This window comes from Lethenteron reissneri, chromosome 16 (assembly GCF_015708825.2).
Source record: "Lethenteron reissneri isolate LAM-NWPU_2019-01 chromosome 16, ASM1570882v1, whole genome shotgun sequence".
Taxonomy (NCBI): Eukaryota; Metazoa; Chordata; class Hyperoartia; order Petromyzontiformes; family Petromyzontidae; genus Lethenteron; species Lethenteron reissneri.
Genome location: NC_083794.1, coordinates 8,690,338 through 8,707,318, shown reverse-complemented (window position 1 = coordinate 8,707,318; position 16,981 = coordinate 8,690,338). Strand labels below are relative to the sequence as shown.

Here is a 16,981-nt window from a genome sequence, read left to right as displayed (position 1 = left end):
TGACTCGTCAGACTGATGCTCGCCTTTGCCTAATCGCGCCTTTCCCCGCTGTTTCTACCCCGATGTGAAAACGCACCCGTGAACAAGAGCGAGCCAATAATGGCGTCGTGCAAGTTTTTCGTCTCTTCTTTTTCACAATTTTATTTCAATTGGGCTATATTTTATCCGCTCAGAACTCACAGACCAGTGCATCGCCCCATTTTTTATAATAATTAAGTTATTTTTAATGCCGTGTCTTCATCGTAATAGTCATCAAATGGCCCATGTTCGAGTTCACATCACTCCTTCCGTGTGGTAAGGACCATACGCATTTTTGTGCAGTCATTGGTAACAAGCATGGCAGAAACCATCATCTCGATGAACTTGAGAAGCCTGCTTGCGTCGCGGGTGGTTAAATCCCCGATTCAGACCCATGATTTCAGAGTGGTACCAACGCAGCACTCTGCCACCCAGCCGTCTTAGGAGCCCCATAATGTATCTGTGATCATCTTGCCCGTGCGCGCTCTACCTGGCAGAGTCTGTAACCGCCTTGTAAACTCGTCGACGAGCACTTTTGAGCGCGACGACGCGTTCCCTTGCTTCCACGTCGCACGACGCCCCCAACGCATTGCTGGAAGGCCAATATGGTTGGCTGGGGAACATCAGGGCATTTGTCGGCGAGGCAAACTTTAATTGAGATTTGTTAGTTCACGTGTTTTATTTATAAACCTTGCTGATGCGGCATTACCACAGTTTATTACGGTTAAATCCGTGTTGCGTGGATGCAGCTCGCGCGTGTTTGTAGATCAAGGGAGCAGTCACTGAATGATTGCATTGAAACAATGAAATGAATAAATAATGAGTGTGCGTGCGCGAGTGCTTATAAATGCGTGTGTGTGTGTGTGTGTGCGCGCGCGCGCGCGTGTGTGGGAACCGGTGGTGCAGTGATTCATGCACAGTTGTACGATCCCAGCAAGCTGGGTTCAATTCCCAGCCGTGAATATCATCAGTGGCAGGTGATATATGACCTTGCCCTGAGCCTACCTGAGGTCACCTCAGCTATAAAATATGCACATAGTGCGGTGTGCAAACATCAGTGATGGGGAATCGAGAGCGACAGGATGTGGTTCGGGCCACACCACGCCCTCGTATGCCGTGCCATGCTAAATATGCGCTCGCTAACAGCCCTTGCTATTTTGATTTAAAGCTTTCGTGACTGCAGGGATTCATATTATTGGTTCTTTCGGTAAAGTCACGTAGAATGGAAATAATAAAATAATATACATATATATTTCTATTATATTTATATTATTTTATTATTTTCCTTCTACGTGACTTTACCGAAAGAACCAATAATATATATTTCTATTATATTTCTATTATTTTATTATTTCCCTTCTACTTTACCGAAAGAACCAATAATATGAAGCCCTTGCTATAACAATCTGTGCAGCTCTACTGGGGGATCTGTCTTTTTTGCGTGCGAGTGTGGTTTTGCCTAAAACATAGCTTAATGTGTTATCCCACAATGCGTATGCGTTTTCTGCAGGTATTCCAGTTTCCTCCCATGTAAAAATGCTGCTTGATAGGATGCAACCTTTTATCCGCCTGGATTCGCACCCAGACTGGGCCCCCCTTGTTTGATTATCTCCTCCTCACCCTGTGTACTCTCCCTTTTGCCTCGATCAGGACTGTACACTGATTTAGCCCCTTCCCCAATCCTTACTCCAGCCATTTCTCCTTGGTTTGGTTTTTAAAAATACATTTAATTGGTTGACCCAATGAAGACCTGTGGAAGTGATGTTATATCTGTACTCTTTGTTTATCGCACCGTTTCGATTTTTTTTATGCTCCTTAACACGAAATTTTCCAAACATCCCAACGCAAGACCCTCCCGAAAATTCGTCTTGAGACTCGCCGATGCTTTCTGGGATATCGTCACACAGGCCGTGTTGCATTGCAAGATCGTTAGAGGCGGGTGGCGGTGGCAGCGGCGGCTTGGGAAGGCCTTCATCCAGCAGTGGATTCGTCCACGGCCAAGGACGACGATGAGGATGGCGGTGATGAACGCACAGGCTGATGTGCCGCTCTGTCCCGTTGGTGTTCCGCAGGCCCCGTCGCCCTGAGCACCCCGGCACAGCTGATCACGCCGACTGTCGCCTTCCGCGGCACGCTGTCCATCACCGCCAACGAGCTGTGCTTCGAGGTGGACGAGGATGACCCCGGATTTAAGGCCGTTGACCCCAAGGTATTTCTTTTCCCATTTCTGCATCTATGTGATCGTGTTTTACCTGCGAATCAAAACTTGCGTGTCCGTTAAACGCCACCGCGGGGTCCTGTGAGGGAGGAGGAGGCGGAGGAGGAGTTAGCGCATGTTAACAAACGTACGTGTGTATGTATGTATCGTTTATTTAAACCAGGTGAGAGCCAGTCGAGATCAAAGTTCTGTTTTTAAAGGGGGGGGGGGTGGGGGGGAGACCTGGCTCACAAAGCAACGCAGTTCGCATGAAAACAAACTGTCAAACCATCGAACATCATAAGTCTCACGTCAATGTGAACGTGAAGCGATGCACATTAAGCAACTATTTTTGTGTCAATGCCAATACATCAACGGTGAAACGACACAGTAATTTCAAGTTGAACTATCTTCGTAAAAAAAATTATGAGGTGAATGTTCCCGCAAAAGAAAGTGGATGCGAGTCGGTTCGAAGGGCGGGCTACTCACTCGGGCACGGTGGATTGGCGCGAGGGTTCTCAATGTTGGGAGTTGTGGTGCCCCTCGCCCACAGATGCCCGTTGCACTTGGGCGCCGTGTGAAACCACATTGCAGCGTTTTTTTTTTATAAAACGATCAAGGGACCAATGCCGGTGGTCAGACATCTGTCATCGTCAATGGCATCATGCTCAACACACCGGTCTGGCATATTCTTTGAGCCATAAATTATTTGTGCTGTGTAGCACGTGTACCTTTTGTCTCCTGATGACACCATACATTGTGTCTCTGTGTGCATATATATCAGGATAAATAATTAACAAACATATGTAGCGTAAAAAATCACTAAAGCACGTCACATGTTCCATTTCAAACGAACCTTTTATTACAGAATGCAATGTTGTTTCATAGAGAATGATATTCAGGCACAGTTATTCCATAAGGTTATCGATGTACTGGACAGCAGGACATCTGTGACAAAGAGCTTTATAGCTCATCGGATTCCTCCAGCACAAATCAATATTCTGAGTGTAACACCACATCGGCTTTCGGGACAATTTTACATCCACGCGATCTAACCCGAAAAAAAAACCTGTATTATGGAAATATTCCAATTCTGATTCTCTATGCTGGCTTCAGTCTATTTTGGCCAAACACCGAACGTTGTTCATGTAATTCACAGCGCTATTTACTTTTTTTCCTTTCAACAACACAAACAGGAAGTGGTTGGGCACTGACTGAGAGTAAAGCTGCTGCTGTTGCTGCTGGTTTGTAATTGACGCGCATCAGCGTTGCGCTTCATTAGACAAGTTCCTCGTTGATGGGCTCAAGGCTGACGAGCAGCCTCCACTCAGACCAACATTGCATTATTTATCATCGCCGATGAGGCTGTGCGCGGAGGCTCCGGAAGGTACCGCGCGGGCAGGTGGGTGTGCGGCGCACGGCACGAGGAAACTTTTACGGGTGCATTAAAAAAAAATGTTTTTTTTTTGTTGATGCACTTCTTGAAGATCTGTTTTTGCTTTGATTGCATCCGTTTAGAAATAATAAAAAAACACACGCACGCACACAACAACGGGCGCCATTGCCAAAGTGGCGGTGACATCACCACAGCGCTTGTGCCAGGCTATTTGCACTTTGAGGTCACGTGAAATGCCGAAGGCTCGCTGACAAGTCACGGGACAGACCCAGGTGCCATGGGTTGAATGGCAGATGCGCTGCCTGTGCTTGCTACTGTGCCAACTTGCCGCATTTAAGCCGCCCAGTGCTCCGCTCGTCGTTATGAGCGCCGCTCCTCTGCCCTACGTTGTTGTCGGAGAGAGCGGCTGCCTCCCAACTGCCCTGTCACGTCCTTCACTAGCCTCCTCCACAGAGGCGTGTACACGCGCACGCATGCGCACGCACACGCACGCAGCAGTGTTCTCAGCAGAAACGCCGCAATCGGTAATTCATGGCGCTGCGCTGAGGGATGTCCCCCAGGCATGCCGTGTGTGCGTAGACAATGAACAGCGCAAGCGCTTTTCTTTGTGTTTTCACTTCAAGTTTAAAAATAGTGCCGGGACCAACAATGTACAGTGCACTTTAAAAAATGTGTTTCGGCGTAAGTACATGAACTGCGCTGTGGTCCTGTATTGCCCATTCACCGTCGTCGTCAACGTCGCCGTCGTGATCGTAATCACCGTTGGCACACATCGTCTCAGAATGCACATCAAGTGCATATCAAATATCGTGAGTAATTGCGGTGAACGCAAGTGATGTGACGTAACTGCATTCCACGTAAAAAATATATACGTAAAACTTGATTTACGAGGTAAAGCCCGCAAATGATAGCTCAATGAAATTTATAGCAGCTGAATAACCGAAACGCATGTTGATTCCAAATGTGGAGGGAAAAACTGGAGGACCCGGAGAAAAATCCTCGCGACCATGGGGAGACGATGCAAACTCCAAACATACAGGCATAAGGGGCAGGATCAAACCTACTAACTCCTGCATACCAGGCGAGGTAGTAAAATATTGCCACTCCGGGGCTCCAAAACAGTTTCATATTTTACTAGGGGGTCGAGGGGGGGGGGGGCCTCTTCAGCAACTGAATATTCAGTTGTTTGGTGCTGGGAGCAAATAATTGGACATTATGCTGAAAAACACTCTTTACAAGCTGAGAAAACTTCAGAACGCCACTCGTCGCACGTCCGAATTAGCACGGTTGGCTACGTACGGTGCGAAAGAAGTTCAACATACATGCATTATTTCATTCCTCAATCCCAGGAGGCTTTCTCAACTCAATCTTAATTTTGGAGCTTTGGTGACGGCAGGAATTATTCTTTGGTTCTTTCGGTTAAGTCACGTCTAAAGATAAAATAATAAAATATGCTATTATTTTAATTTATTATTTTATCTTTAGACGTGACTTAACCGAAAGAACCAAAAAATCAATCTCTGTGGCGATGGCCAGCCAATGGGAGGCGTTGTCCGTGATGACGGCCGTTTGTGTGTGGGGGGCTGGGGGGGGGGCTCGGTCGTCACCCGCCGTCGACGTGGGTGTGGAGGCGTTAATGGCCTCCTTGCTCGTGGCCACGGGCGCCAAGAAATTGAGGGGAAAAAATTGCAGCGACGTTGGGGTTGTGTTTGGTTGGCCAGGGAGACAGAGACACTGCCAGCTGTGTGTGTGTGTGTGAGAAATATTAATGTGACAAAGAGGCCTTGTCCGTGGCATCATGGGGCAATTATATCACCATTTGATATCAGAATTATGATATCACTTGTTTACATGGGATGCTGACGTAGAAAAACTTGTAATTTGTGTAGGTATATATATTTTTGTAACATTAAATAAATACAAATCTTGAGTGCTCTGGTGAGCACGGAAGGCTACGTATGGTGCGAAAGAAGTTCAACATTCAGACAGACAGAAATGCCACGCAACCAGCCTCTGCCCTCCTCTCTTCCTTAATTCTCACCGCAACTAGTGGTCGAACCGCACTCTGTTTAAAAGTTGTGCACGCGAACGTGTTTGTGACCGTATGATTCACCGTGATCAATGTTCGGCCGTTGGCGAATGTTCAAAGCGAGCCGCCATTCTTAGCATTGGGGCCAAAGCAGAGGGCCTTCCACTTTGCAGGTACTACTGTGAATTAAAATGTCATTCTTTTGTTCCAGATTTGTCATTGGGATTAAACATTTGTCTTAAGCTACTTATTGCAGCCATAAAAAAAGGGACTGATATGTTCATTGCACGAAGGATTCGCACGACTCTGTGTGAGCCTGCTCTTGTTCTCTTAAAACATGGCCGCGTGAGCGAGTTTTTAATTGCGATACCAGCGATTAAACCGATTACTTGTGCCGTTTGTGAGAAAATACACAGATAACCTCACAATAATAATTACTGCATGTTTCATTAAAGGCGCTGCTTTACCCGGCAGGTTTGTTTTTGACTCTTGCGGTTCATCAGCCAAAAAAAATATTTAATCGCCGCCTCCAAAAATAAACAGCACCTCGCCCACTGACTAGCGCCGTGCAAAATTTTAACAAACCGATTAAATGCGTTCATGGGGTTAATAACAATAATAATCTTATTTTATAAAGTGCCTTTCATATTGAAGTACCTCAAAGCCCTGTAAGTAAAACTACACTCAGAAGTACACATAATATCTTAAGTGAAATAGAACGCCGATAATAATATCAATGACAACTTTCGAAATTCCAATAAAGTGAAGAACTATGATGAAAGCGAATAATGATAATGACAGAGTAATCCAATCAGACGAAGACATTGGTTTTCAATTCTCAAGTTGCGGGGAAAGCCTGTACAAATAGTTACGCTTTAAGACGCTATTTACTTACTTGATGGCTGACGGACCGACACGATTGCTCCAAGACGGTGGGTTTTTGTCGGGTCACATTCGAGTGTTTTAGGAGGACGCGAGATAGCTTAGCAACGCCGCCTAGGTCCGGTGCTCCTGGGGGAGGAGGTCCGGATGAAGTCGCTAACTCAGCGGAGCTCCAGGCTGACGTTCTACTTTCGCACCTCCACATCGAGGAGGGTCGTTATGACCCCCCCCCCCCACCTTGCCATCACCCCCCCCCCCGCCTCACACTTTGCCATTCGCCCGCCGTGAATTAACGCTTGGCCCAGGCTACCGCAGGGCTCAAACCCAGAAAAATAAATCCATTTATTCCACAGCCGTATAAAGCGCGTAGCGGTGCCCCACACCTTAATGCTGTGTTCCCAAACACACAAACAGCTGCCTTGAGTGTCGTTTATTTATGTTCGGCATAATCTTTTTCACGTGTTACACTTAACACACGAACAGTTATACTTCTCTTATGCTTATTTATTTTAATATTTATACTTAATATGGATTGATGCCTGTTGGTTGGGATCAGAATATGATCCGGTTGTGGTTGTATGTCTGTATGTATGCCTCCTGGCCTTCATTAGGTGCTTGCGAACAGCACTTGTCACAACAGTCTGTTAAGGCTACATGGGGGTCTTTGTTTTTCTGTATATATGTCGGTGGCTTGGCGGTCATCGCGCTGCGCTACGAACCCAGCAACCCAAGTTCGATTCCCGCTCACGGCCAACATCGGTGACAAATATCTGAACTGGTCCTCTGCCTCCCCTAGGTCGACTCGGCCTCAAAAGAGTGCATTGTGTGGTGTGTAAATATCGCCACTAGGGAGACAAAGGCGGCCGGGCGTGGTGATGGTCACCCACCCCTTCCGTGGCGGCCTTCATACATGCTCACTATTAGCACTTGCCCCAAAGGTCGTTTAAGGCTATACGGGGAATCTTTGTTTTTGTTGTATGTAGGCGCTCACTTAACGGCACGAGCTCCATCAGCCTGTGCAGTCTTTCCGGGGATCTTTCTACTTAATATATTTATTCTCAGAACTTAATTTCGGCTTGGTCTATTCAGTTCAGAGACCCGGCAAATAAAGAAAACTGAACAATCATGGAAGGTATGCAAACTCATGTGGAGAGACGCATGCTTCAAGTGACACTTAGAGGCCGAAAGGGTACGTTTGGATTGGAGAGCCGAAGCAGACTGAAGATGATGTACTTTTGATTGTTTTAGATTATTGGGCTTAGCCCGGGGCACGTTGCTCGAGAGATGATGGCCGGTGGTCGATCTTAGCTCCCGAGTCGCAGCCGAGGGAAGCCACGCTCCAGAGGAGACGTCCACCGCAGAGATGGAGCGACGAAACCACCTCGTGCGCAGGTTTAACGTGGATTGTCGCATGACGGGCCCACGACGATCGATGACATTGACATGGGTAGGCCGTCACCCAGCAGTGAATGATTATGCATTATTAATGTTATTATTTATTCTACGCCTTTACCCAGGAAAGGCTCACCGAGTCTTATGACTGTTAGAATAATTCATGTTTTTTTGCGGTATGGGGTGATGACCGCTATGTATAATCAACATGGACCAACTTGCAGGTAATTTTTTTTAAATGTGGCCCTTGACGCTGATGCACAAAAGCCGCCTCTTGCGCATGACGTCATCGGATCTTCAACGTCAACTGCGAAGCTAAAGGCGCGCGTTTTAAACTGATATTAACCGGGGCGGCCGCTGCATTTCGAACCGTGGACCTCTGCAACAAGCGGCGAAACGCGCTGCCGCGAATGATCCTGTGATCGCCCGTAAACATGGGGGGGGAGGGGGGGTGTCCACTCCCCTGCCATCCGAGTACGCATAGCTAAGTTTGCGTTAATAGGCGCTCGCTAACAACGCCCGTGACCCGACAGTCTGGTGGCAGACGATCACACGTCGAGTTGCGGGCAATGACCGTACCGTCGTCGGAAATTATCTATCCGCTGCTGGATGAAGAGCCTCCCCTTCTCAAAATCCGACGCCCCATCTCTCCATAGCTTGTCGATGTACCCATAGAATCGGGCACGATGTTTATACATTGCAAGCCTGTGGGTTGGTGGTTTGCTCACAACACCCCACGTTCAGTTACACTCTTTATACAATATTCGAGGCTAAACGGAGTTGTAGCCCATTCATTTGTTTGCCTTGGCGTATGTACGTTTATAGTTTATACTGTCGAAAAAGCAACGGGCAATATGTAAAAAAAGTATTCGAACGCGATTATATACTGCGTTAAATCTTGACTTACAGCTTTCGTGACTGCAGGAATTCATATTCTTTGGGTCGGTAAAGTCACGTAGATAGGTTATTTGCTTTGAACCTATCAACGTGAATTTACCGAAATACCCAAATAATATATACTGCGTTGTTACGTTGTCACCCGCGATGCTAATGAATGGTTATTTTATTCGGCGGTGCGCCGTGTGAAGGGAGGGCAGAGCGCGGGTTCTGCGCGTATCGCTTGGAATGAGTTACACATTTACAATGCAACATTAACAGGTGGGCGGCGTATGTGAACACGCTCGCTCATTTCGGTCGCGACCTCTATGGATTTATCGCCTCGCTATCACCAAGGCGAGCGGGCGAGGGGGCGAGCGAGCTCGTTGCGTGAGCGCGGTGGGGTTTACACGTCGACTTAGCGAGCACCGAATCGGGTCAAAGCGGACGCATTGTGGCGCGTTGCTAGAACCACGCCCTGCCGCTTGTTTCCCCGGTTCAGACGTTGACTACAACACCGCGACAGATACAATGTTTTTTTTGTTAAGGCCGAGTCGACTGAGAGGAGGCCCACGACGGTAAACCGCCGATGTTAACCATGGTCATGGATCTAACTCGGGAAGTTGCCGGGTCCGTCAGCCAATATCGTTCTGCCGGTGCCGCGTTTTACCCAGTGCGCTTGCCGCGTGAGTTTAATTCTCTGCCGGTAATGCCACGGCATCGGTCTCGTGTGTGGACGTGACGGCTATCACTGTGTTAGGCGGCGACAATGAACGCATCGATTTTCATCACGATAGCCTACCGGGCGCTATTTTTTTACAACACTGCGACATTTAGTGCTAAGAGTGATACCGTGTCTGCAATTTTTTTTTTCAATATCTACGCAAGTGTTTGGGGAAATATAATTGCTGATTGGGGAACCGTACAACTTCGTGTGTCCAGGTTTTGCGAATCGACTCACGGTTCGATGTATTTGGTGTTGCGGTGAATACAACGGCCTCTGGTGGCTGGTGGGCTCACGCGAACCCACAAACGAACGTGCAACATACGGGATTGGGGGGGGTGCGGGGTATACGATTGGAAAAATATCGGCTGTTACGCACTGCGATTCGATGCGTGGTGGGCCGTGTGAGATGAGTTGATGATGCATTTATCGGTGCACGTTACTCGCCCCCGGAGTGTCTGCATGTAATGGCACGCAACACGGCATCTTGCTTTTGCAAGGCGATAATTAACTGCAGCCTGTGAACTGTGGTCCGAACCCGACGGCCGACGTTCTATTCCTGTCCACGGCTATCAACAGTGGAACATTTTATATCAGAAACGATGTTGGGTCCTTCGCTTAGGTTTACTCGGCGTTAAATGTCTACCAAGTTCGGTGCGTGCGAACTGCACCACTTGGAAGGCAAAGGTGACCTGGCGGTGTTGCACCGTGCTGCCCTGAACAGGGGTTCGGTAACAACCTTAATGGGTGCTCGCAAACATCACCTACGAATTATCGAGAGGTCTTTGTGTACCTACTCAGGGTTAACGGTGCCATTCAAACTCCGCAGGCGCGCGTGTGGGCTTGGGCAGGACACGCCGCTATAGAAGGGATCAGAGGTGGGACAAAGTCATTGTTATGCAAGTCCAAGTCGAGTCTCAAGTCATCAAATTCATGACTCGAGTCCAAGTCACATGACTCGAGTCCACACCTCAGAGGTGGGACAAAGTCATTGTTATGCAAGTCCAAGTCGAGTCTCAAGTCATCAAATTCATGACTCGAGTCCAAGTCACATGACTCGAGTCCACACCTCTGGAAGGGATTACGTCCGAAGTTCAAGATTAATCGCGGAGTTTCGGCCACGGAAATGAATAATTTGCGCGGGGTCCCATCCACCGGGGAGATGGAGCGATTAAATCAGTACGAGGTGGATCACTAACTCACAGGATAGCGAGAGGTTGCGGTGGAATATGTCGGGGGGAGGGAGTGTGAAGGTGGACTTTATCCAGAACCATGGATGATGATGACGACGATGATGACGACCGTCCACGCGGCACGGCCCACTTAGGCAGAAAGGCGGAGGCGAGAGCGCGCACTCGCCACCAATTGCACACCGTAGCAACCCTTGAAGCGCCCCCCTATCCGTTTGTTCGGGATACAGAGCTGACAGTCCACGCAGGGGCCTCTTCAAAACCCTCCAAGGACCGTCAATTATTAAAGAGCTGCGCTTCAATGATTCAATGGGTTTTGAGCGTCGCGCATGATTCTGACACGCAAACAAACACACACATACGCACGCGTGTGTATGTGTGTGTTGTGTGTGTGTCTGCGTGGTGGTCGTGGCTACATCTCCCCCTCGCGCGTCGTGCCGGCTTTAATAGGTGCTCGGTAACAGCACCCCTCCCGAGTCTATTAAGGTTCTCCGTGCGTGTCTGCGAGCGCGGTAGGCGCTCCGCTCCGTGCCGTACGACATCAACGCGACAAACTGAGTTCGATTCCCGGCCACGGCCAGCGTTGTCTGAACCAGTTCTGAACCAACCCTTACCTCGGTCGACCCAATCTAAAATACGTAGCCTATTGCGAACCTTGGCCGAGTCACAGGCAACCCCATCTGTGTGCTGTAAATGGGAATGGACTAACTCGTTTGGGTTTTCCCCATCGACAAAGGTTCGCTGCATTAATCGGCAATCTACGATACTGTATGGTTTAAAACATGTTTTTTCCCGTACAATCTTTTGTAAATCCACTGCTGGATGCTGGTTGTTTGACCACACTGTTCTCTCCGGGTTGATGGGTTGCTGCACCGGTTCAGATAGCCGGGGTTCACACGACGGTAACCGGTTCACATCGCAGCGCACGACTCACTGTAGCCACCCCCTTCCCCTTCGGACTGTCCGTAGATAGATGTACACAGTCTCTATATAATATTTCACCGTGCTGTATACAGATCTAGTCATTAATTACACTGGACACATTGGTGCAGTCAGCGTAAAAGGGCTCTGTCGTTCCAGCGTCAATTTTTCATGAATTCTGAAAAGGCGATTTTAAAATGTATGTGCCGCTCTTTTGAATCGATGATGTGAGGCTCTAACATTGAATTGAAATACATTTGCCGGCCGCTTTATCATCGGAATTCTATTCTTTAAATCTTAAATTCCTATTAATTTATATCCGCTGTCGTGATATTTCCGCAGCACACGAGTAGCGTCGTAACAGCAGTGAAATCCGGGGCTGGGGTTTTATAAATATATTTAAAATTGACGTTGAATCCATTCTACGTGAAAAAAAAAATCCCTACCGAGACCGTCACGGAACTCGAGTACAATCGCCGGTCCGAATTCCACACAACCCTGGAAAGGGCTCTTGTAAAAGTGCACATCTCTGTCAATCCACTGCTGGATGTATTAGCTTCCGACACCGTGTCGGTCGAGACCATACTTCACTGCCGGTCAGTGCGGGGTTGGTTGATAGGGGGTTGTTGGTTGGCCCCATGACCTCCGCAGACATCGCTCGCCACCAACGTTAGCCGTGGCTGGGAGTCGAACTCGGTTAACCGGGTTGCTTGCACTGTTTGCCAACCCCACTGCGGTCACCACTGCACCCGACAAATCTTCATTCGCACTTCGCTAGATGTGCGCTCACCTCTCTCTCTCTCCCCTGTTGTCACTTACCGCCACCGTGCATAAACACACGGCACTGCCGTAAATACAGTCTGCGTTGTAAAAGTATGTGTGCAGTGACAGTCGCCGTTGGTGTGAGGTCGTGCTGAGTGGTTGTGTTTTACATGTTAATGATGGTTCTCGAAGGGTTATAAATGTGGCACATCTCGACGGTTGCGTACGGCCGACGACTTTAAAAGTTCTAAACAATACAAACGAGGGGGTGCAAGCTCAGCATACACGACGCCCCAAGTTTCCACATCGCTTCAAGTCGCGTGCCGATCCCTTGAAACATTTCTACGTTGCGATCATCAGCATCATCAGCATCACCATCGGTGAACCAAGCTATTCACCCCCCCACCCCGACCCCGTGGAGTGTGACGCTAAAGCGGAAAAAAGCGGGCAAATCTCATGAAGTCACGAGCGCTTTCACGAGCAGGGCCCAACAGTACAGAACAACACGTAGGCTTTCGCGACCAATGTTATTCATAATCAACGATTTTTGGGTTTAGATCGCGTTTATTTATAAATGTGTCGTAACCCTCCACCACCCGACACGGCCAATCAGTAAAAATGTGTCACGTTGACAAAGACAAATAGTTCACTGCTTTAGCCCACCGGTGTGTTGAAGCAACAACATTTACAATTTGAGTACGACGTTTCGCTGGTAATTGCAATCAGCATCATCGGGCAATTCGCCATTCTGGCGAATTCGCCATTCTGGCGAATTTGCCATTCTGGCGAATTCGCCATTCTGGCGAATTCGCCATTCTGGCGAATTGCCCGATGATGCTGATTGCAATTACCAGCGAAACGTCGTACTCAAATTGTAAATGTTGTTGCTTCAACACACCGGTGGGCTAAAGCAGTGAACTATTTGTCTTTGTCAACGTGACACATTTTTACTGATTGGCCGTGTCGGGTGGTGGAGGGTTACGACACATTTATAAATAAACGCGATCTAAACCCAAAAATCGTTGATTATGAGTACAGAACAAGCCCCCCGAGGGGGTCTGAACCTCAGATTGCAATCTGCAGGCAAAGGTTACTCTACGAATTTCCGTGATATCGAATTTGTTTCAACTCGTACGATTGGTCTCCCCCCCGCCCACCTCTCTCCTCTTTCTCTCTCCTAAAAGCCCACAGTAAGTTTGAAAACAATCTTATTTTACGTATTCATCATGATTGCTTCTGCAAAGGCGGTCAGGATGACGCTGATTGATGGATAGTGATCGTAATGCTCTCCTGGCAGGCTTAGACAAACTCATGCAAGCCCATACCACTGTATTCGGCACAGTGGTATCATATTTAACAATAAGGTTTTCATTCTGTCACGTTTTTAAAGTAACTAATTAATAACTATCCTTTGTCAATCCGCTGCAAGATGAAAGCTTCCCCATCCCGTGTCGGATATATGGGTTGTTTAACCATACTTCACCACGCTGGTCATTTGCGGGTTAATTAATTGGGGTGTCCCGTGACCGGTTCCGATGTTATTCGCCACTGATGTTAGCCGTGACCGGACATCGAATTCGGGTGGGTAGATTCATAGTGCAGTGCTAATCAATGCGCCACCGCTCCCTGCCTTTGGTATAGCGCATTAAAAAAAAAGAATCTCACAATTTCTGTAAAATACTGTACTGTAAGTAATATCGTTCGTGTGTGTCTATTTTATAACTCCAGGCGGTCCCCGTTTTTACGATACTTGCCGATGTTTTTTCTCTCGCTTATCGACCGTATTTAACATGGTTTAATCGGTAAAAAAAATAATCCCAAAAACACTCGAGACTAACAAAACCTCCACGCCAAGCCACGTGGGAGGACACGCGACTGACTCTGCGCTCATGTGTTTGGAGTCATGTCGGAAGATGAGTCGTCAATCAAGTTTCTTCGTCGGAAAATCTGACCTTGGTGCGCCATACGAACGTCGTAAATAGAGACCGCCTTAAATCGGGCCGTCGTAAACCGGAGCCCGCCTGTACACACTTCCGTACGGATGAAGTGCGCACGTGTGTCCTGTGCTGACACTCGAGAAGTCAAAGTAACGTACCACCTGAAGACGGAAGCTTGTGTTGCCTCCGAAACGTCGTGATTTTTATTTTATTTTTATTTTATTTTACTTTTTAATGTTTTTATCTACGTGACTTTACCGAAAAAACCTAAGAATATCAAAGTAACGTCTCTTACTCGAGCGGCGTTGGGTGATTATTATCTCCCAATTAAAGAGTACAATCGTGTAAGCGCCACACGGCAATGGTACCAATTATATCTACCCCGGAAAGACGACGGTTCTGCCGAGGATATTCTCTCGAGCAAAAAAAAATCACGAACTCTCAACACCACACGCTTCGACAAGCACTGCCGTGCAGAGGAGGTAACGTGGAGATTCGTCGACGCTTGGGCCTGTGTCGATCTGATGCGCTGGCGAGATGAATGCACGAGGGGGGGGGGGGTGCGTGGGAGGGGGAGGGGCTGCGGGCAACCCTTGTGGGGGGAGGGGAGTTCAGTGGGAATCCTTCAATAATGCGAGCGATTGTAGAAATTAACGTGTGTACACAAAGCCAAAGATCCCCCGTGTATAGCCTTAACAGACTGTAGGGACAAGTGCTGTTAGCGAGCACCTATGAAGGCCGGCACGGCACACGAGGGGGTGGGTGGCCAGCAGCACGCCCGACCGCCTTTGTCTCCCCGGTGTGTAAACGTCAGCACTGGGGAGACAAAGGCGGCCGGGCGTGGTTCTGACCACCCCACCCCCTGCTGTGCCGTTCCGACCGTCATAGGTGCTCGCTAACAGCCCTTGCCTCAACAGCCTTTCAAGGCTATGCGGGGGATCTTTGTCTTTTGTCATCCCCACGTGGCCATGTCAGTCATTAGGTGCTCGCTATTAGCACTTGTCACAGCAGTCTTCTTACGTAGGCTACATTTGGAAGCTTTGTCTTTTTGTTGCGTGTGTGTGTGCTCAACGCACTGCGCTATGAATGTCAAGATTGGTTCTCGGCAACCGCTAACGTCCGCGTAGCGACCAATAGCAAAGCGGGTCCCCTGATTCTTCTAGGTCGACTCAGCCTTAAAATAAGTAACAGCATCCCCACGCGCGCCCTAACCGGCCTTTGTAACAGTACCTGGCCCAACAGGCTATGTAGGCTCGACAAGGTATCTTCGTTTGCGTGTAAACACAATGTCAAGGCTTTTGCTATGAAATGTACGCATAGTTCATTATGCGGCATATGTACGCGCGCGCGTTCACAGTCTCTCGACTCCCGCGGTGTGTAAATTGCAGCCTCCCATCAACGTGGTGGCTGCGACAGAGGCCACGTGGTGAAACGCGCGTGTGTACAAAGACAACGGTCCCCCGTATAGCCTGTACAGACTGTAGGGGCAAGTGCTGTTAGCGAGCACCTACACAGGCCGAGACGGTACACGGAGGGGTGGGTGGCCAGCACCACGCCCGACCGCCTTTGTCTCCCTAGTGGCGATATTTACAAACCGCACCAGGTACTCATTGAGGCCGAGTCGACCTAGGGAAGGCCCACGACCGGTTCAGATAATCGTCACCGGTGTAGGCCTGTGAGAGGGGCGTCGAACTCGGGTCGCCGGGTTCGTAGCCACGGCCCGCTAACCGCTGCACGCACAAGACGTGACACTTTGTACAAAACGTTCATTGTGCACAAAGTTGCAGGTCGTTTGTATTCAGCGCAGGGCTCTTTATTGAAGACGGCTTAGCCAGAGGATGAATGCGCAACAATGCTGTGGCGTGAAACAGCAGGGGCGTGATGATACTGGGCATCTCTGTAGACGCCGTGCGGGTATGGGAGGAGCACACGTGCCTGTGAGCGTTGGTGAAGGTGCAGACGAACGCACTGTGTGTGTGTGTCAATGGACCTCGCGGGCGGTGTGAAAGCCACGTTTCAGGTCACAACGCGCCAGCTCTGCTTTTGCGTAATTCGCTCATCAGCCGGGAAAAATGTCCACGCAGTAGCACGCTGATGTAGGTACACAGGCAAATACAAATATACACATACACAGCTAACAGTGTTGATGAGTCGGGCTGGGGGCTGCCCAGGACTGCTTCCGATATCACTCGCCCACTGGTGTTTTCCTTACCCGGGAAGCTCACGCGGGCCCTCTCACAGACGCACATAGAAAGATCCCCCGTATCGCCTTCAACAGACTGTAGGAGCAAGTGCTGTTTGCGAGCATCTGAGGGCCGGCACGGAACGGCACACGAGGGGGTGGGTGGCCAGCACCACGCCCGCTCGTCTTTGTCTCTCTCGTGACGATGTTTACACACTGCGCTAGGTATGCATTTGAGGCTGAGTCGACCTAGGGGAGGCCCAAGACCGGTTCGGATAGCTGTCACTGCTGTTGACCGTCAGCGGGAATCGAACCCGGGTCGCAGCGTTTTGAAGCGTGCCGCTCTCCACAGACGTACATATAGCAGCATAAACACCGATAATCACACAAGACCACACCATACATACACGCCCGAAGACATACGTGCAATTACACATACGCATATACAACAACTCGCACACACGTCGACGCACAG

The 16,981-nt window shown here is 48.9% G+C and overlaps 1 protein-coding gene across 1 annotated transcript in view; it reads left to right on the top strand.

Annotated features, from left to right (window-relative positions):
- Window positions 1-16,981, top strand: part of LOC133342936 (lipopolysaccharide-responsive and beige-like anchor protein) — a 281,221-nt gene that overhangs the window by 159,672 nt on the left and 104,568 nt on the right. The window contains 1 exon segment of the mRNA XM_061552330.1: window positions 2,091-2,227. Coding sequence (XP_061408314.1) covers window positions 2,091-2,227 — 137 coding nt within the window.